The following is a 16,650-nucleotide window of genomic DNA, read 5'->3' as shown; positions in this document are numbered from 1 at the left end:
CAAGACGTGCTGGACAAAGCATTTCTGAAAAGGCAGTTCTCCTGAACTATTCACACACACCACTGTTTCAAAGGTATATCGAGTATGGTGCAATGAACAGAAAACATCCTCTCAACAGCACTCCTGTGGAAGAAAATCGCTTGTTGATGAGAGAGGTCAGAGGAGGATGGCTAGAATTGTGCAAGCAAACAGATGGGCCACAATGTCGACACCACGTCAGAATACAATCTTGGTGTGCAGAACAAAATATCGCAACAGACCACTAGTTGCACTCTGTCATGAATGGGCTACAACAGCCGACGGCCACATCGTGCACCTTTGTTATCAATGAAGAACAAGAGAGCATGCTTCCTGTGGGCACAGCAACACTAGCACTGGACTATGGAGGATTGGAAAACAGTTGCTTGGTCTGATAAGTCGAAGTTTCTGGTGCACATGTTGATGGAAGGCTCAGAAAACGACATGACTCCATGGACCCGTCATGCCTGACAACTACTGTGCAAGGTGGTGGGGACATTGTTATGGTGTGGGGAATGTTTCCTTGGCACACGTTGGGTCCATTGATACTCATAGATTCACGTCTGAATGCCAAATTGTACCTAAACATCATTGCTGACCAAGTGCATCCGTTCATGTTGACAGTTTATCCTCAGTCAGATGGTTCCTTCCAGCAGGATAATGCGCCGGTGCACAAAGCCTGAATCACTATGGAATGGTTCCAGGAACATGACAACGATTTTTTTTGCTGCAGTGGCCTGCTCGGTCTTCGGATCTCAATCCTATTGAACATCTTTGGGATGAGCTGGAAAGGGCTGTTTGCTGTAGGCCTACACCTCCACTGAATCTTAAGGAACTTAGTGACACACTCATGTCTGCATGGTACTCCATTCCTGCACAACGTTTTCAGCATCTTGTTCAATCAATGCCTAGACGAATTCAGGCTGTTTTGAAGGCTCAACACGCTACTAGGTAGGTGTACCTAATAAAGTGGCAGCACAGTGTAGCTTATTCCAATACTTAACAATTTGCTAGCAAAAGAAAAAAATAAAATACATAAAAATAATAAATCCTACCAATACAAACTTCTTTTCCCAAATTTGAATTTATGGCCCTAGTTTTAGAATCATAACACTGATAATTCCATCTTCATCCATTTTACTATCCCATTGCAGAGCTTTACAGACTTCACCTTCAGGTCACCTCTAAGGTGACTGGTTGCCAAGTTCTGGAAGCCCACATATTCCCAAGTCATTTCTCATCATATGGGTGCCCTTTTGTAGATTTCAACAAACAGGATGCCTGGTTTTGGATGCTTTCAAGAAGCTCAGCTAGATGTCTTTTTTTTTTTTTTTAGGTGTGGTTTCCATACTTGGATGCAGTAATTCTAGTGCCATCTTATAATTGCCTTATACAGCAGGGTTATGACCTCCTTATCTATACAAAAAAAATTTCATAAATCAACAATACGATACCATGGGCTTTCCTTGCGGCTTTTCTGCTTTCTGCATTGCTTGGAGAATTTCACATCCACCCATACCATAACTCCCAAATCCCTTTCTTTCTCTACTGTTTTTAATTCAACCTCACCAAGCATATATGTTATTTCGTGGTTGTTATTCCCCAAGTGTAAGACCTTGCATTTTGCTGCATTAAATAACAGCTGTCACTTATCTGACCATTTTTAAAGCTCATCCTGAAAGATGCACTGTTTGGAGCTAACCATTAACCACTCTCCGAATCTTGATATCTTCAAATTTTGACATCATGCTCCCTATAACTTTAGTGTCATTTATAAAAATCAAAAACAGCAGTGGCCCCAGAACTGATCATTGTGGACCCCATTTTAGAAGCAGAGTCTTCCAAGACCAATATGTAGAGTAACTATTGATCACAACCCACTGCCTCCTGTTCTGCAGCCACCCTGTAATCCACTTTAGAATCTTACCTGTGATCCCAACATGTTCTGGCCTGTTATAGAGTTACCTCTCATGAGGGACTGAGTCAAATGCTTTGCTAAAATCCAAATAAACAATATCAAAATTACTTCCTACATACAGTACATGAGCCTAAGCTAACCAGGTTAATTAAACATGATTTTCCCTTAATATCTTAGCCTTCTTACTATTCTATGGATCATTAGTTTTATTTGCCAAAAATTTCTTATTTTTTCCCTTTTCTCTACCTGCCTACTGAATTTCATGCATATTTTCTGAATTTCTGTTCATCTTTAAAATCAAAAATAGGCCCTTTCTCCACAGTTCTCCAATGTTATTAAAGTAATGTTAGCATCAGGATTGTCATTCAGGCTTTGAGCAAGGAAGTTTTTATATTTAATGGTTATTAGTAAATCTTACACTTAACACTTTAGACATTTAACACTTTGATTTCAGTTTTAGCATTTTCCCATGAAGTTGATGATAATTTTTATTAGTTTGAAAGAAAATCCCGATGTACTGCTCAAAATTTGTATGCAACAAAACCTTCAGTTTTATTTATGAGTTTGTGTAGATGCTTTAATCTGCTAACTCTGTAACTCCGCTTTTCAGTAAAATATAAACACTTACAGAAAACCTTTGGAACAAGCATCACAAGGAAGATCTTTTCAATTTGGTATTATTGATATTTAGAGTTCATGGCTGGTGGACAACACTCCAGGTTCAAGATTACAACTATTTGCTGAAATAACTCTTGGCAAAATAATTTTAAATTCATTTTGCTCAATGACATACAAATAACAATCAAAAGAGTATGAGAATGTCTGTAATGATTGTAATCAGGATTATGGCTATACTAGGTACAGCATAATAAAAAGAAGTATATGCAGTTATAACTAAAAATGAATTACAACTGATGCAAAAATTTTTATTGAAAAAAGTGTAAAACATATCAGTAAAACATTTTTACAGGATGATGGGGAAAGGAGCTATGAAAATGCATAGGGATAACGTGAAAAAAATTTTACACACCTCATCACTTACAATCACAAACAGTCAATATCTTGGTGATTTATATTAGCACAACATATACAACCATCACCAAAGATAATCATAAAATGCCTTTAACCTATTTGCAATGTAGGTACACATAATACAATCATATTCAGAGTTATAACATCATGAAAAAGAATGAAAATCTGATGCTTAAATCAGAATCCTGAAGGCACATTATCTTGCAAAAAAAAAAAAAAAAAAAAAAAACTTTTACTTTTTGCATTGCTACTATAACCACTCTTTAAAATCATGACGTTGAAGAACTTAAACTGTTGTTATAATAAATAGTATAATTGATAAGTAGTGTTTTTTTTTTTTTCAGCCAACACAAGTTTTTTTTGATGATATGATAGGAACTGATTACTATACATAGATATATATATATATTAAAAAAAAAATGCTAATTACATTAAATTGCTTTTCTTTGATATTCTGGAGGTGCAACAATATAATCACTAAGACTAAAGAGGGTTGAATTTCTTGCCAGGTATCTAGAAGCAAAAAGAAAGTTATATATTAATAATTTCATTATAAAATAATAAGTATCATCACTTTATTGGCACAAAAATTCAAGCACTATATCAAAAAATTAAATTACAACTAAAGCAAGAAATAGACCTGCCCAGATAGCACAGAAGTCAGGGGGCCTACACCATCAAGATTAAAATAACAATTCTTCAATGATACACAAATTCATGCAATCCACCAATTACATAGTAAAATTTTACACACCTTTTATGTAGACACCTTTTATTTTAAGCCTCCAAGAATTCTGACATCTAAGTTTAATTACTGTATTTTAAAGCCCCAAAGACACTTTTCTAACTGGAAAATGTTGCCTAAGATTCTCCAACATCTTATGGTTCAAAGGCATAGCAGGTGCATGCAGTGTTGAATTTTTTTAAGATCAGACCGTGCACTGTTGTTGTTCTTTGAGGATATATGCATGTCTCATAAGAAGTTATCCTTTATTTTCAAGAAAAGATCAATAAAATCCTACTTCTTTCTAAAACCTGAAGTCTTTTCGGAAATGTAATATCATATTTACATGATATTACATGAATGAGCAGAAGCCTGAAAAACAAGATGCAGGATATTTCAGAGACTGCTGCGAGTCATTGTGGTACAAGTAAACACATGGGTTGTGTCAGGGTAGCTAAGAATAGAAACAGGTGCATGTATACTTGCGTGTACACTAATGCTAGGAGTTTGGTAAATAAATTTGATAAATTTGAGGTACTGCTCAAAGCATCGAAGGTGGATATTGTTGGGATATCAGAGATGTGGTGTCACACAGATATAAGGAATGCAGAACTGGAATTTGGGGAGTACAATGTCTACAGAAAGGATAGATAGGAGGGGTTATGCTATTAGTTAAGAAACACATAAAATCCAAGGGAGTGAAGCCAGTCGACATCGCTGGACAGTGCAGTGTCGAGTCAGTTTGGTGTGACATAAGCATTGGTAGATCAAAATTGAGAGTAGGAGTATGCTATAGGCCTAATGACTGATGAGTATAATAAGAAACTGTACAGGGAAATAGAGTGGGCCAGTACATCAGAGAGTCTTATAATGGGGGATTTTAATTTCCCAGATATTGACTGGAATTTGTGGGTTGGTCACTCACACACTAGCAAGGCTTTTGTGGATTTATTGGATGATTGTTTTCTACATCAGCATGTTCGGGAGGCAACTAGAGGCAGTAATACTCTTGATTTGATTATCAGTAGTGATTTTTCATGCATTAAGAATCTGCAGATAAAGGAACAACTAGGTGGCAGTGATCACAGTGTGCTGAAGTGGGATTTACTCAAAGAGGTAACTACCATTAGGGGTAAAGGGAAGGGTTATTGCTTTCGTAAAGGCGACTACGATGGTCTGAGACAGTATTTAAATTCTATACAGTGGGACCAACTGAAGATGTTACCAACAGGAAATTCAAAATGGGAAGCATTCAAAGAACTTATCTTGGAAGCTACTAGGCTTTACATACCAACTAAGAAATACTGTTCAAGGTTTAAGCCTAAATGGATGTCAGTTGAACTAATGAGACATATGACAGAGAAGAAAAATGCATGGGATACATATAAATTAATACGTGACACAGAAGTCTATGATAGATACAAGTTGATCTGTAACCAAGTGACAAAGGAGGTTAGGCAGGCAAAGGCAGAATACGAGAAATCTTTGGCAAGGGATGCAAAGAAAAACAGCAAAGAGTTCTTTACTTATGTAAACTCTAGAAGGAAGGGGATGAATCAGATTGGTCCACTTGATATCGATGGGCCAACTGTTGATGATCCTGCTCAGGTAGCTAAGAAACTAAATGAATATTTTGCATCGACATTCACACATGAGGAGTTATTCAGCGAGGGGAATGCCAGAGGTGTATTCAACTCTGGCAGTAAGCTAGAGAATCTTGTAATAACTGAGAGTAAAGTGGAGGAGAAATTGTTGAAGATAAACACAAGAAAGGCACCTGGGGTGGATGGAACCTATCCAGTTATATTAAAGGAGGCAGCAAAAGAAGTAAGCAAACCCTTAGCCATAATTATGAGAGCTTCCTTGGACTCAGGGCAGGTACCCACAGACTTGAGATGTGCAAATGTGACCCCAATTCACAAAGGTGGATCAAAGGCTGACACAAGTAATTATAGACCTGTGAGTTTAACTTCTGTTCCAGTAAAATTAATGGAGGCACTGGTTAAAGAAGCACTGCAGGATCACATGGACAAGACTTCAGTTATAGCTCGGACACAGCATGGTTTTGTTAAGGGGAAGTCTTGTCTGACCAATTTGATTGGATACTATGATGCAGTCACAAAAGAACTGGATGAAGGGAATAACTTTGATATTATATACTTGGATCTTAGAAAGGCTTTTGATACTGTTGCACATGGAAGACTGCTGCACAAATTGGAGCAGTGTGGCATTGGAGAAAAATTGCTGCTATGGATAAAGGGGTGGTTGAGGGGAGAAGACAAAGAGTGGTAATCAATGGACACTGCTCATCGTGGACTAATGTTATTAGTGGAGTCCCTCAGGGTTCAGTGTTGGTCCATTATAGTTTTCTGTATTTATAAATGATATTGATGATGGTATATCAAGCTTAATGTCCAAGTTTGCAGACGATACAAAGGTAGGCAGGGTTGTCAAGGACACTACTGACACTATGCTGCTGCAACAGGATCTGGAAAGGTTGAGCAGATGGGCTGAGAGGTGGCAAATGAAGTTTAACATTGACAAATGTAAAGTACTCCACATGGGAAACAGCAACCCCAGAGCAACGTATCAACTCTGTGGTACTACACTGACAGTGGTAGAGAATGAAAAGGACCTGGGGTTGGTTGTGCAGGCAGATATGAAGTTCTCTGAGCAGTGCAGACGGGCTGCAAGAGTAGCTCATGGTGTCTTGTCAATGATATACAGGAATTTTTCTAGCAGGGATAAGGAGGTGATTATTCCCTTGTATAGGCAATGGTCAGGCCACACCTTGAGTACTGTATACAGGTCTGGAGGCCTCATTTCAAGAAGGATGTAGAGCTGCTGGAACGAGTACAGAGAAGGGCAACAAGATTAGTGAATAGAACAAAGGGGTGCTCTTACGAAGAAAGGCTTAAGTTTTGCAAATTACAGTGTCTGGAGACTAGGCACCAGCGAGGTGATCTGATAGAGGTGTATAAAGCCTTGAATGGTTTGAGCATGCTCAATGCTGATGGGATTCTTCCTCTTGTTCAGAATAATCATCTGAGAGGGCATAAATTCAAATTGAGGAAAGACAGATGTAGGATAGACGTGCAGAAATTTGCCTTTAGCCAGCTGGTAGTTGGTTGGTGGAACAGACTTCCATCCCTTGTCATGGAAGTTGATAGCCTAAATAAATTTAAGGCTCAGCTGGACAGGTATTTCGAACGAACAGAGGGGTGAAGTGGAAGTGGTTATTTTTGATTTATTTATTTTTTTTGGATGATGCTGCATAAGCTTGCTTTCTTGCATCATATGCCTCTACTAATGCTAATGTTAATATCAATATCAGCAATGCCCATGATGGTACTTAAGAAAGTAAAAGTTCATATCATAATAGTGGTAACGAAGAGTGTGACAGCAGTGAATTTTTAGGATCCCATGATGAAATATCAGAAGTTTATTAACTACAGGTATGGTTGGGGGGGGGAATTTACTTGACTAAAAAATTTAAGGAAGAGATAATAATTAAAGGGGGTTGACTGATGTTTCAAAAGCCATTCTATCTTTCTTATGCTAAAAGAAAAACAATTATGGAAGAGGAGAAAATGTACTAATTCCATAAAACCTAGAAAATGGAAATAATTCATAATTTACAAACTTAGATCTAGCATGAAAAGCAGGTAAACATCCTGTAGTGTTCACACATGCATTCCAGCAGTCTATAATAATGCATGTGTGAACACACGAGGGCCCTTAGTCTAGGTAAACAACATACATCACCACATATCGGAACAACATGTAGTCTAAACTGGCAACCCCCAAAATTATAGCAGTCATCCATAATAAAAAATGCAGAGAGCTCATGAGTCTGGTGGATTGAAACCAGCCCCCTATGTGAACTACAACAGTTCACAAATGCCAACATACTCCTCTCCTTGACACCCAGGAGAGGATCACTATCCAGCTGAAGGGAGCGCCTACCCTTCTTGCAGGATGGCAGAAGTAAGTTTTGAAGGGATGAAGGATGGTAGAAAGTTTTGAAACCACACTCCTTCACAAGAAGTTCCTTTTGTTTAGCTTGTGACTCAGCAGAACACCATTTAAAAGCTTTCTAGGTTAATTATTTTTTATGAAATCAGGCAGCCAGAAAAATGTAACATGCCATTTGTTTTTTTTTTTGCACCATTTGGAAAAGGCTTAGGTTCAAATCCCATAAAAACAACAGTAATTTTTACACAATTTTTAACTTTGTGGCTAAAGCTAGCTGGTCTAGAGTGAAGGGTGCACAGCTATCCCACTCTAATTGCACAAGGAAAACATTTCATTAATCCTTCAGTAGTTGCATGAATGACAATAGTCATCCATGGAATTTTAAACTGGTGATGCCAATAAATAATAATTGCACTTGCAGCTTTCAGTACCTTCCTGTTTTAAGCTAATTTACTGTTTCTGCGTGAATCAAGGTCAGTTGGCAGATAGTTTTTCTGAGTAATTTGCTCGCAAATTGTCCTGGAGGACAACAATCATCCACATAACTAATCATGTTAAAATTCTACTCTCCATTGCACATTGGTGCATTCTGATTCCCACAATTATTTTATTCTGTCCTTGTTATGATTTCAGTTTTTGTTTAGATTTTAGAGCGCAGTGTTTTCGTTTGCTCTCATTTTATTTGTGTAAGTAATTTTGCTATTTTGTATTCTAAAAGAATTCAGAGTGATTTTAGTGCTGATAGTGAAGCACAATTGTTACAGTGGATAAATGGGTGTATATATACACAATATAGTAAATATTCTGTATATTTACTGTAATAAAATATCATTATTTTCTCAAAAGAAATACTTCAAAATATATAGTAAATATATCATGGAAACCAATATCTTTACTGTAACGAATGGGCCCAGTTTAATATAATAAAATAAAATATACAATGGCAGAAGCTTTCAAGACTGACAAGTCTCTTTTTCAACTGATAATATGATTTGAATACAACGGATAAGTGCAATGAGTTGAGAGTGAGGCACATTATTCATTTCCTATTGTTGTTGCACGGATGTGCGCTGTGTTTTTACTCCAGCATCAAAATGGTTGTCTCCAGGATGGGGTGCAGACGTGTGCCTTTGCAGCGGTTTATGGCCTTTGGATTGTTTAATATATTAAGTGACTCTTAGCCATAGGCGGTGATGAAAGTGTCGTGAGTGGTCTACTATTTCGAAGTCACATTTGGGATCAAGATCGTGGTTGGTGGTCCAAAAATGTTCCGTGACTGCGGATTGGTCAGTTTCGGCAAGCCGGATTGCTTTATCATGCTCTGTAAGGCGATCTTGAAGACGTCTTGATGTCTCTCCTATGTAGCAGCTCTCACAGTCTCTACAGGTGATGCGATATATTACATTGCTGCATAAGAGAGGGGTCTTCACACTGGAGACAAGTGAACGTAGGTTTCTGCAGGGTAACTGTACTCATTTGATGTTGTAATTTCTTAGAATTTTTGAGATCCGTCCTGACACGTCTGGATAATAGGGAATGCAGGCGGACGGTATACCATCTTGGTTCGGTGGTCTTGAGTAGGATGTGAGTTCTTGTGCCTGTAATAGGCACCTGTTTAGCACATGAGATGGATAACCACATTTGGTTAGGTCTGCCTTCACACGGGAAATCTTGTTACGTCATATTATCAGTTGAAAAAAGAGACTTGTCAGTTTTGAAAGCTTCTGCCATTGTATATTTTATTGTATTATATTAAACTGGGTTATCATTGTATATTCTTCACAATATCTTTACAATATGTGTTTAACACATATGAAATACTAATAAATATTCTATTAGTACTGAATATCAGATTATTCCATGATAACCCTTCTATTATCTGCTGACTGATAGAATATATGCTCGACACATATATTCTATCAATGTTGAACATTAGATGATTACTTATGATTGTCCTTTTCTCCCAGAAATTTAAAACCAGTGTATAATGTCACTGAATAGATCAATAAGAACACATATTATGAAATTAGAAGGGTAAAAGAAGTTCACAAGTTTAAAATGAATTTCAAACTGGAGGACAACAGTCATCCACGTGACTACTCAAGGGTTAAGAGAAGTGGAACCTGATTACAATAAGATATAAAATGCATTGATATTTCAAAAGCCTTTATTGACTTTTTTCATTAGAGAGAAGTGAGTGAAGAGGTGTGTAAATGCTTTTGAAGCATAAGTGGCATTGAATATATTTTTAATTTAATATTTTGTTCTATGCTTTAATGCATAGAACAAAATATTAAATTAAATTGACCATAGCAAATCAAAAGAGACATTTCTTCAAAATATATAGTGCACATGTCTATCTACCTAATGTTGTTTTGAAGGTACAGTGTATAAAAACAGTATCTCTTAGAATTTATTAATATCTTGCTAAAGTGACTTTAGCTTTGTGGATTATTTATTAAAAATAAAAATAGGGGATGTAAGTTTTCAGCTGAGCACCTATCCCCTAGGTGTCTGAAGAGGATGATATGGGGAGGAAAAGGAAATATCATGGTAAACTTTGTGGAAAGTTGCCAGATTTTACTAAATTCTAAATTTGACACTTACCTTTCCAAATCATACATCGATCTTGAAGAAATTGTTCAAAATAATTAAAAACACATGAAAAAAGGTACTGCACTTTGGTTTTTAGTATTGTTTGTTAAAAATAAAAACAGAGGAAAGATATACATCAAAACTCATATTATATAAGTTTTCAGCCAATCTGTCAGAGTGGGAACAGAGTGAAATGAGAAGAGAAAGGAAATACTGTACCAAACTTTTTTGATGGGAAGTCATGTACTTGCTAAATCAATGTGAGTTCTCATTTCGAATTTATCCTGTGCAAATATGATGTATTTAAGAGTCTGTCTGTTTAAAATGTCTGCTAGTAGTCTAGCATTCAATAAAGACTGTTGAACTGAAATGTTTTAATGACCAAAGCTTCATTAAGTTTTAACATATTTTTTAATCCATTAGCAGAAGTATGAGGATAACACTGGCTTCATTTATCTAAGGAGAATTTTTGGCGAGTTTCACTTAACTGTTTAACTCTGATAGTGAAACTTATAAGCTCTCTTTTTATAATCAAATGTTGTACTTTCAAGGACAATAATTTTAAATATACAATAACTTATAATTTTTGAATGTCTCAACAGTTTGTTTGATACTACTGTATTTTCTTCTTAAAGTATCAGTTTATTTCAATAATGCAAAAATCAGAATAAAACTCCTTATTTACTAGTTCAGAGTAGTTTGTCAGATGCAAAACAATTTATTAATTATGTAGGGCATGACTATGCAAAATACAATAGTTTTTGCTTTGGTTATGAAAATTTTGATTATCTCCAGCTCCAAACGCTGGAGATTAGGTATTTGTAGGCAGGATGCAAACAGGTTTTTCTGAAATCAACACTGCACTGGAAATTTAATTTTACTGACAAAATACACATTTTACATTAAAATACAGCCATAGGATTTTTAAAAACCAGTACAGCATGCCTTTAAACATTAGCTTACCTAACGTTTTTCAGATTGCAGATTTCTGCCTGGACTTTGTTATGCATCAACTGATTATGACTGCTCCAAGAAAGATGCTGTTACAGACTTGACCTATCTTCAGAAATGTTGAGTTAGAGTTTCGTTGGTAACAATAGCACTGCTGTTCAGAACTTCATGTCAAGAGAATTTCCAAAACTTTACCAGAAAGAGAAAATCCAAATTCTGTTTTATTTTCAACTGGCGGAATATTTTCTGATAATCAACATTGCTATGGAGGAATTACTAAAATGAAAGTATAACTTGTTATTATTTCATACTTCCTTGTTCACTTCTCAGTTCCTTGACCAAGGTATATCATTCCTTTCTTTTTTTCATAACAACATCTTATAGGTTCTTACAATGAAGTTGGCAGAATTGATCTGCAAAATATTTATTTTGTTACCTTCAGTGATATTGAAAAATACTGGAAACTGTTATAATTAAGTTAAATATGAATTATTATATAAATAAAATGTTAAATAATATGAGGAGAGGTTGAAAAGTTTCTAGCCTCTCACAGAAGGAATTCTGGAAAATTCTGAAAACCTATTTCTTTTTCAGCATAGTCATTAGCCCTTAAGTCAACACACTTTCTAGCACATCCACTAGCTTTCATAACCTGCTTAAATAAAATTCAGATTTTGACTCAAACCAGTTGTTGACTGCATTCACCACAGCACTGTCACTATCGAGTTTTTCTCCTTTCAAGTCCTTTTTGAGATTTAGAAATATAAAATATAGTCAGAAGGAGCCTGAGTCACAAATGTTGTGTGTGCTGGTGCAGTGTCTTGATGCAAAATGCCAATTTCCCACACCTCTTGTGCTTCAATTCCTCATGGAAACATCTCAGTAGGTTACAATGCACTCGGTATTAACAGTAGCACTTCATTCCAGGAAATCAACCATGTTCACTCCTCTTGCATTCCAGGAGGAGTGAACATGGAAATTGAGGAGTGAGTCATGGCTGGGATGCCATAACTCCCAGCTGACTTCTGCACTTGAAACTCGTTCCTGCTTGTGATCTGCCTTCTGCAGATCAGAAGCAGGAACCACCTCAAAGAAACCTTGTTCATTGCCCCACAATACTGTGAGCTCACTCATGAGAGATGCTGAATATCGTCTCAATGTGCTTTGATTTTATTCTGCACTCTTGCATGATCAGGTCATGAATGGTACTCAATGACTGCATGGTGCAGTCATTGAGTACCATTCATGACCTTGCCATCTTCATTCACCCTCCACACTTCAATGCTCTCTGTAAAGGAGAAGAATAGTTACAAACCTGAAATTTTCTGTGAACACACAAAGAGTCACTGCACAGTGACTATGAACTCTGGAGCTAGTAAACTCTTGAGTGCCATAAGGAAACACACTTTGGTCTTAGAAATTCATAAGAGAAAGTTGCTGGCAATCCCATGAAACTCACAATTTACCAAATTTATTCATAAAGTCATACAACTGCTGCTATGGTTGTATCAGCACACACATCTTGATGGTGCAACATGTAAAATTGCACTAATGATTGTTTTTTTTTTAAATTGTGTGTACAATAACCTTTACCCTACAGCAAAGTTTTGCCGACAATCTGTTTTCACCTTCAACAGGTATTGTTTCTCACTGGTCTTTTGTAACTGTGACTGAAAAGGTAGGTGGCCTTTTCAATCAAAATTTATTTAACACACAATTTACTTTCTTTGAAAATAAGAAAGTAAATTGTGTGTTAAACGGCTAAACAGCCCTCGCTCAGCTGTTCTTAATTTTTGTTCTTAATTTCATTAATGAAATTAAGAACAAAAAATTCTGATTTTAACAGTTTTACTATTTTTTGGGAAAGAAAAAGCATAAGCTTCAGGCTTCCTTGCACCATATGGCTAATATTAATAATAAGCTTTAATAATATTAGTTTTTAACAGACTAACTTCTTGTAATAATCTTTACAATTTTCTAAATTGAGAGACAGTATCATCCCTCGCTCAGCTGTTCTTAATTTCATTAATGAAATTAAGAACAAAATTCTGATTTTAACAGTTTTACTATTTTTTGGGAAAGAAAAGGATGGAGAGTTGATAGCTATGATATAGAAAATAAATAAACACAGTCCAACTACTTACCTGAGAAAGTCATGGATGTGAGTCAGGAGTAATTGAACACTTTTTTCATCTAATGGTGTATATGCCAACATGCTACCTAATTTCACTATTAAAAAGAAATATAAAATGAATTTAACATTTAAAAATTCCATATATTAGCATTATACCTTAACTGTTAGAGCAGGAGTCATATAATTAACAATTTTTTTTTTAAAAAAAAGTTACATGAGCAGATTTAATGTGTATGCATAATTATTACATTTCGTTTGGTCTCATGTATGATATTAGTTTGAAAATTACTTTATTTGGGCACAGAATACTGATAAATCATAACATTTTTAAGAGACAAAACATAAACAGACTTAAGAGTTTCCTTTCACCAGTTTGGCTAAAGGTTAAAATATATCAAGTGCTGGTTATTTCCTGTTTGTTTTTCTATGTTTTTTAAATTTTGGTTTATCAAAATTCATAGATGGCAGCATTTTAGCCTATTAATAGCAATCTCATTTCAGCTGGAATATTCTGGAATTGTTCGCATGCCTTCTGAACAGCATTTCCAGACTTTTCTTTCAAGTTAATAACCAATTAATGCATATAATATGCATTACAGCAGGTAAATTATGTCTGCATATCTGAAAAATAACAAAGTTGACAAAAAACTGCAAAAAAAAAAAAAAAAAAAAAACCAGGAAGCTCACCAGATTATTTAGATTTTTCCAAATAAATTGCATAAGATGCAATCAACTCTTTGTGAGCTATACAAAAAGGATCTATAAGCAACAAATTGCCTACCAGCTGCCAATCCCTGCATTAGAGTATTACTGATTATAACTTCAGAAAAACAATGTACAGCTCATTCCATTATAATGCATGATATACACCGATGAGCCAAAACATTATGACCAACGAGCCGTTATGCAAATCGCAGCAACTGCAGGTGAACAACGGTGCATGCGCGTGTCGGGACACGGTATAAAAAACACCTGATACTGAGCTCTGTTAATCAGTGTTACTCTTGTTCTTCAGATGGGAAAGACAGCGGACCTAAGTGAGTTTGACAAAGGCCAAATTGTAATGGCCAGATGACTGGATCAGAGCATATCTGAAACGGCACAGCTGGTGAATTGCTCATAGTCAGCCATGGTTAGTACCTACCGAAAGTGGTCCAAGGACGGGAAATCCATGAACCGACAGCAAGGTGTTGGATGACCACGGCTCATCGATGCCTGAGGTGAGCAAAGGCTCTCCTGGATGGTATGTGGCAACAGAAGGGTGACTGTGGCGCAACTTTCCGGTAATTGGAATGCTGGTGACGAGAGTAATGTGTCACAACACACAGTAAGTACATTGAACTCTGCTGAAAATGGGGCTGCATAGCTGAAGGCTGCTCTGAGTGCCCATGCTAACCAGAGTTTACTGGCGACAGCACCTACAATGGGCACGCGAGCATCGAAACTGGACCTTCAGTGATTGAAAGAAGGCTGTCTAGTCCAATGAATCAGGTTTCCTGTTGCACAATGTGGATGGCCTAGTACGTGTGCCATTTACCTGGGGAAGTGATGGTGCCTGGATGCACCGTGGGACGAAACCAAGCCGGCGGTGGTGGTGTCATGGTTTGGGCGATGTTCTGCTGGGATACCCCGGGTCCAGTCATCCATGTGCCGGGCAGTCTGATGTCTACCACCTACCTAAACATCATTGTAGACCAGGTATACACTTTCATGGCAACGGTCTTCGCCTCTGGCGGTGCCATCCTTCAGCAGGATAATGCGCCATGCCACACCACCTGGATTGTTTGAGACTAGTTTGCAGAACATCAGGAACCCTTCCAGGTATTGCCCTGGCCTCAATTCCCCAGACATCAATCCCATCGAGCACCTGTGGTTTGTGTTGGAACAGCAACTCCGATCTGTGGGGTCTCAACCATGGACCTTACAGGAGTTAAAGGTTCTGCTGGTTACATGTTGGTACCAGATACCACAGGACACATTTAGAAATCTTGTAGTGTCCATGCCTCGCCGGGTATGAGCTGTTTTGGCTGCACGTGGAGGACCAACATCATATTAGGCAGGTGGTCATAATGTTTTGGCTCATCGGTGTATGTTCAAAAAATGTGTTCTGAAAATGTGCATGCTATGGCATATATATAAAAAGAAAAATAAATGTTATATGAAAAATATGAATGCTGTAGCATTCACATTTTTCATATAACAGTCAGGAACAGATTCCATAAAAGCTATATTATCAATATTTATCCTAGACTAATTTTTATCAATACATATTACATATTGAATGGTCAATAACATGTTAAAAAATAAAAAAAATAATAAAAAGATTATTTAAATAAAAAGTTATTGGAAAAAAAAAGCAACAAAAATCAGTTATTTATCATGACTAATTTTTTTAATCAGAGAAATTGTGTTAGTGTGTGTGTGTGTGTGTCCCACCCCCACACTCTAAAAGAAGTCTGTACCTACTCATCAGATTATCCAATATTATACTGAATGTACAGCTTTCAATGTTCAGATCATGTTGGAAACCACTTTTGTCAAAACTTTAAAAGTCCTATTTTTATTTCAATATTTAATGTTTTCTAATTTTCTGAAACATTATCATCTTTTTTGCACTCATTGTTTACAATACAGGAAAGAAAGAATATGTATACATAGGAACTGTATATATAGACATGTATATATACATTAGAAATGTCATTGTGGTAGCAGAGCAGTTAATGTTTGGAGAAATAGATTTACTCTACAATAGGATTTTCAAGTCAACCAATTTTGTGGGTGCTACAGTGGAACCTTACAGGGTTATTTTGCAGGAACTTGCAAAACGCAAGCAGACCAAGTTGGGTTTCTATTTCAAGAAGACTACTACTTCTTTGGCTACAGAGGAGCAACAGCCTCAGTTTTCAACATCAAAATGATCTAATTATTTTAAACAAATAAATTTTGCTGCTTTTCACTGCAAAACCACACTTGAATTTCTAAGCTTCCATGAACTTAGGGTGGGGGTACTCATCATCATCAGCCATTTTCAATCCACTGCAGGATGAAGGCCTCTCCAGCACCTCTGTAGTTCCTTCTGTTTTGAGCACTGGCCATCCATTTACTACCCAAAAACTCATGAATTTCATCTATCCATCTCTGCCTTTGTCTTCCAGGTTCTCTTCTAGCTCCTCATTCTGTTATTTTCTTAGTCCATCTGTCATCATGTCTTCGAGCTATGTGTCCTGCCCAAGACCATTTTAGTTCTTTAGTTTTGATAAGAATGTCCTTTACTTGAGTTTGCTGCCCAATCCATGTGTTTCT

The 16,650-nt window shown here is 36.6% G+C and overlaps 1 protein-coding gene across 3 annotated transcripts in view; it reads right to left on the bottom strand.

Moving 5' to 3' along the window:
- The window catches only part of LOC150085261 (mortality factor 4-like protein 1), a 261,359-nt gene that overhangs the window by 40,299 nt on the left and 204,410 nt on the right, over positions 1-16,650 (bottom strand). For all 3 annotated transcript variants that reach the window (XM_090373949.1, XM_090373950.1, XM_090373951.1), the window contains 2 exons: positions 13,358-13,442; positions 3,399-3,481 (listed from right to left, as the gene is read on the bottom strand). In XM_090373949.1, coding sequence (XP_090230075.1) covers positions 3,400-3,481; positions 13,358-13,442 — 167 coding nt within the window. In that variant the 3' untranslated portion in view covers position 3,399. The remainder of the gene's footprint in view (positions 1-3,398; positions 3,482-13,357; positions 13,443-16,650) is intronic.

Source organism: Mastigoproctus giganteus, chromosome 5, assembly GCF_048544385.1.
Source record: "Mastigoproctus giganteus isolate SK-2022 chromosome 5, ASM4854438v1, whole genome shotgun sequence".
NCBI classification, from domain to species: domain Eukaryota; kingdom Metazoa; phylum Arthropoda; class Arachnida; order Uropygi; family Thelyphonidae; genus Mastigoproctus; species Mastigoproctus giganteus.
The sequence above is the reverse complement of the archived record's forward strand: the minus strand, read 5'-3'. Positions and strand labels throughout refer to the sequence as shown.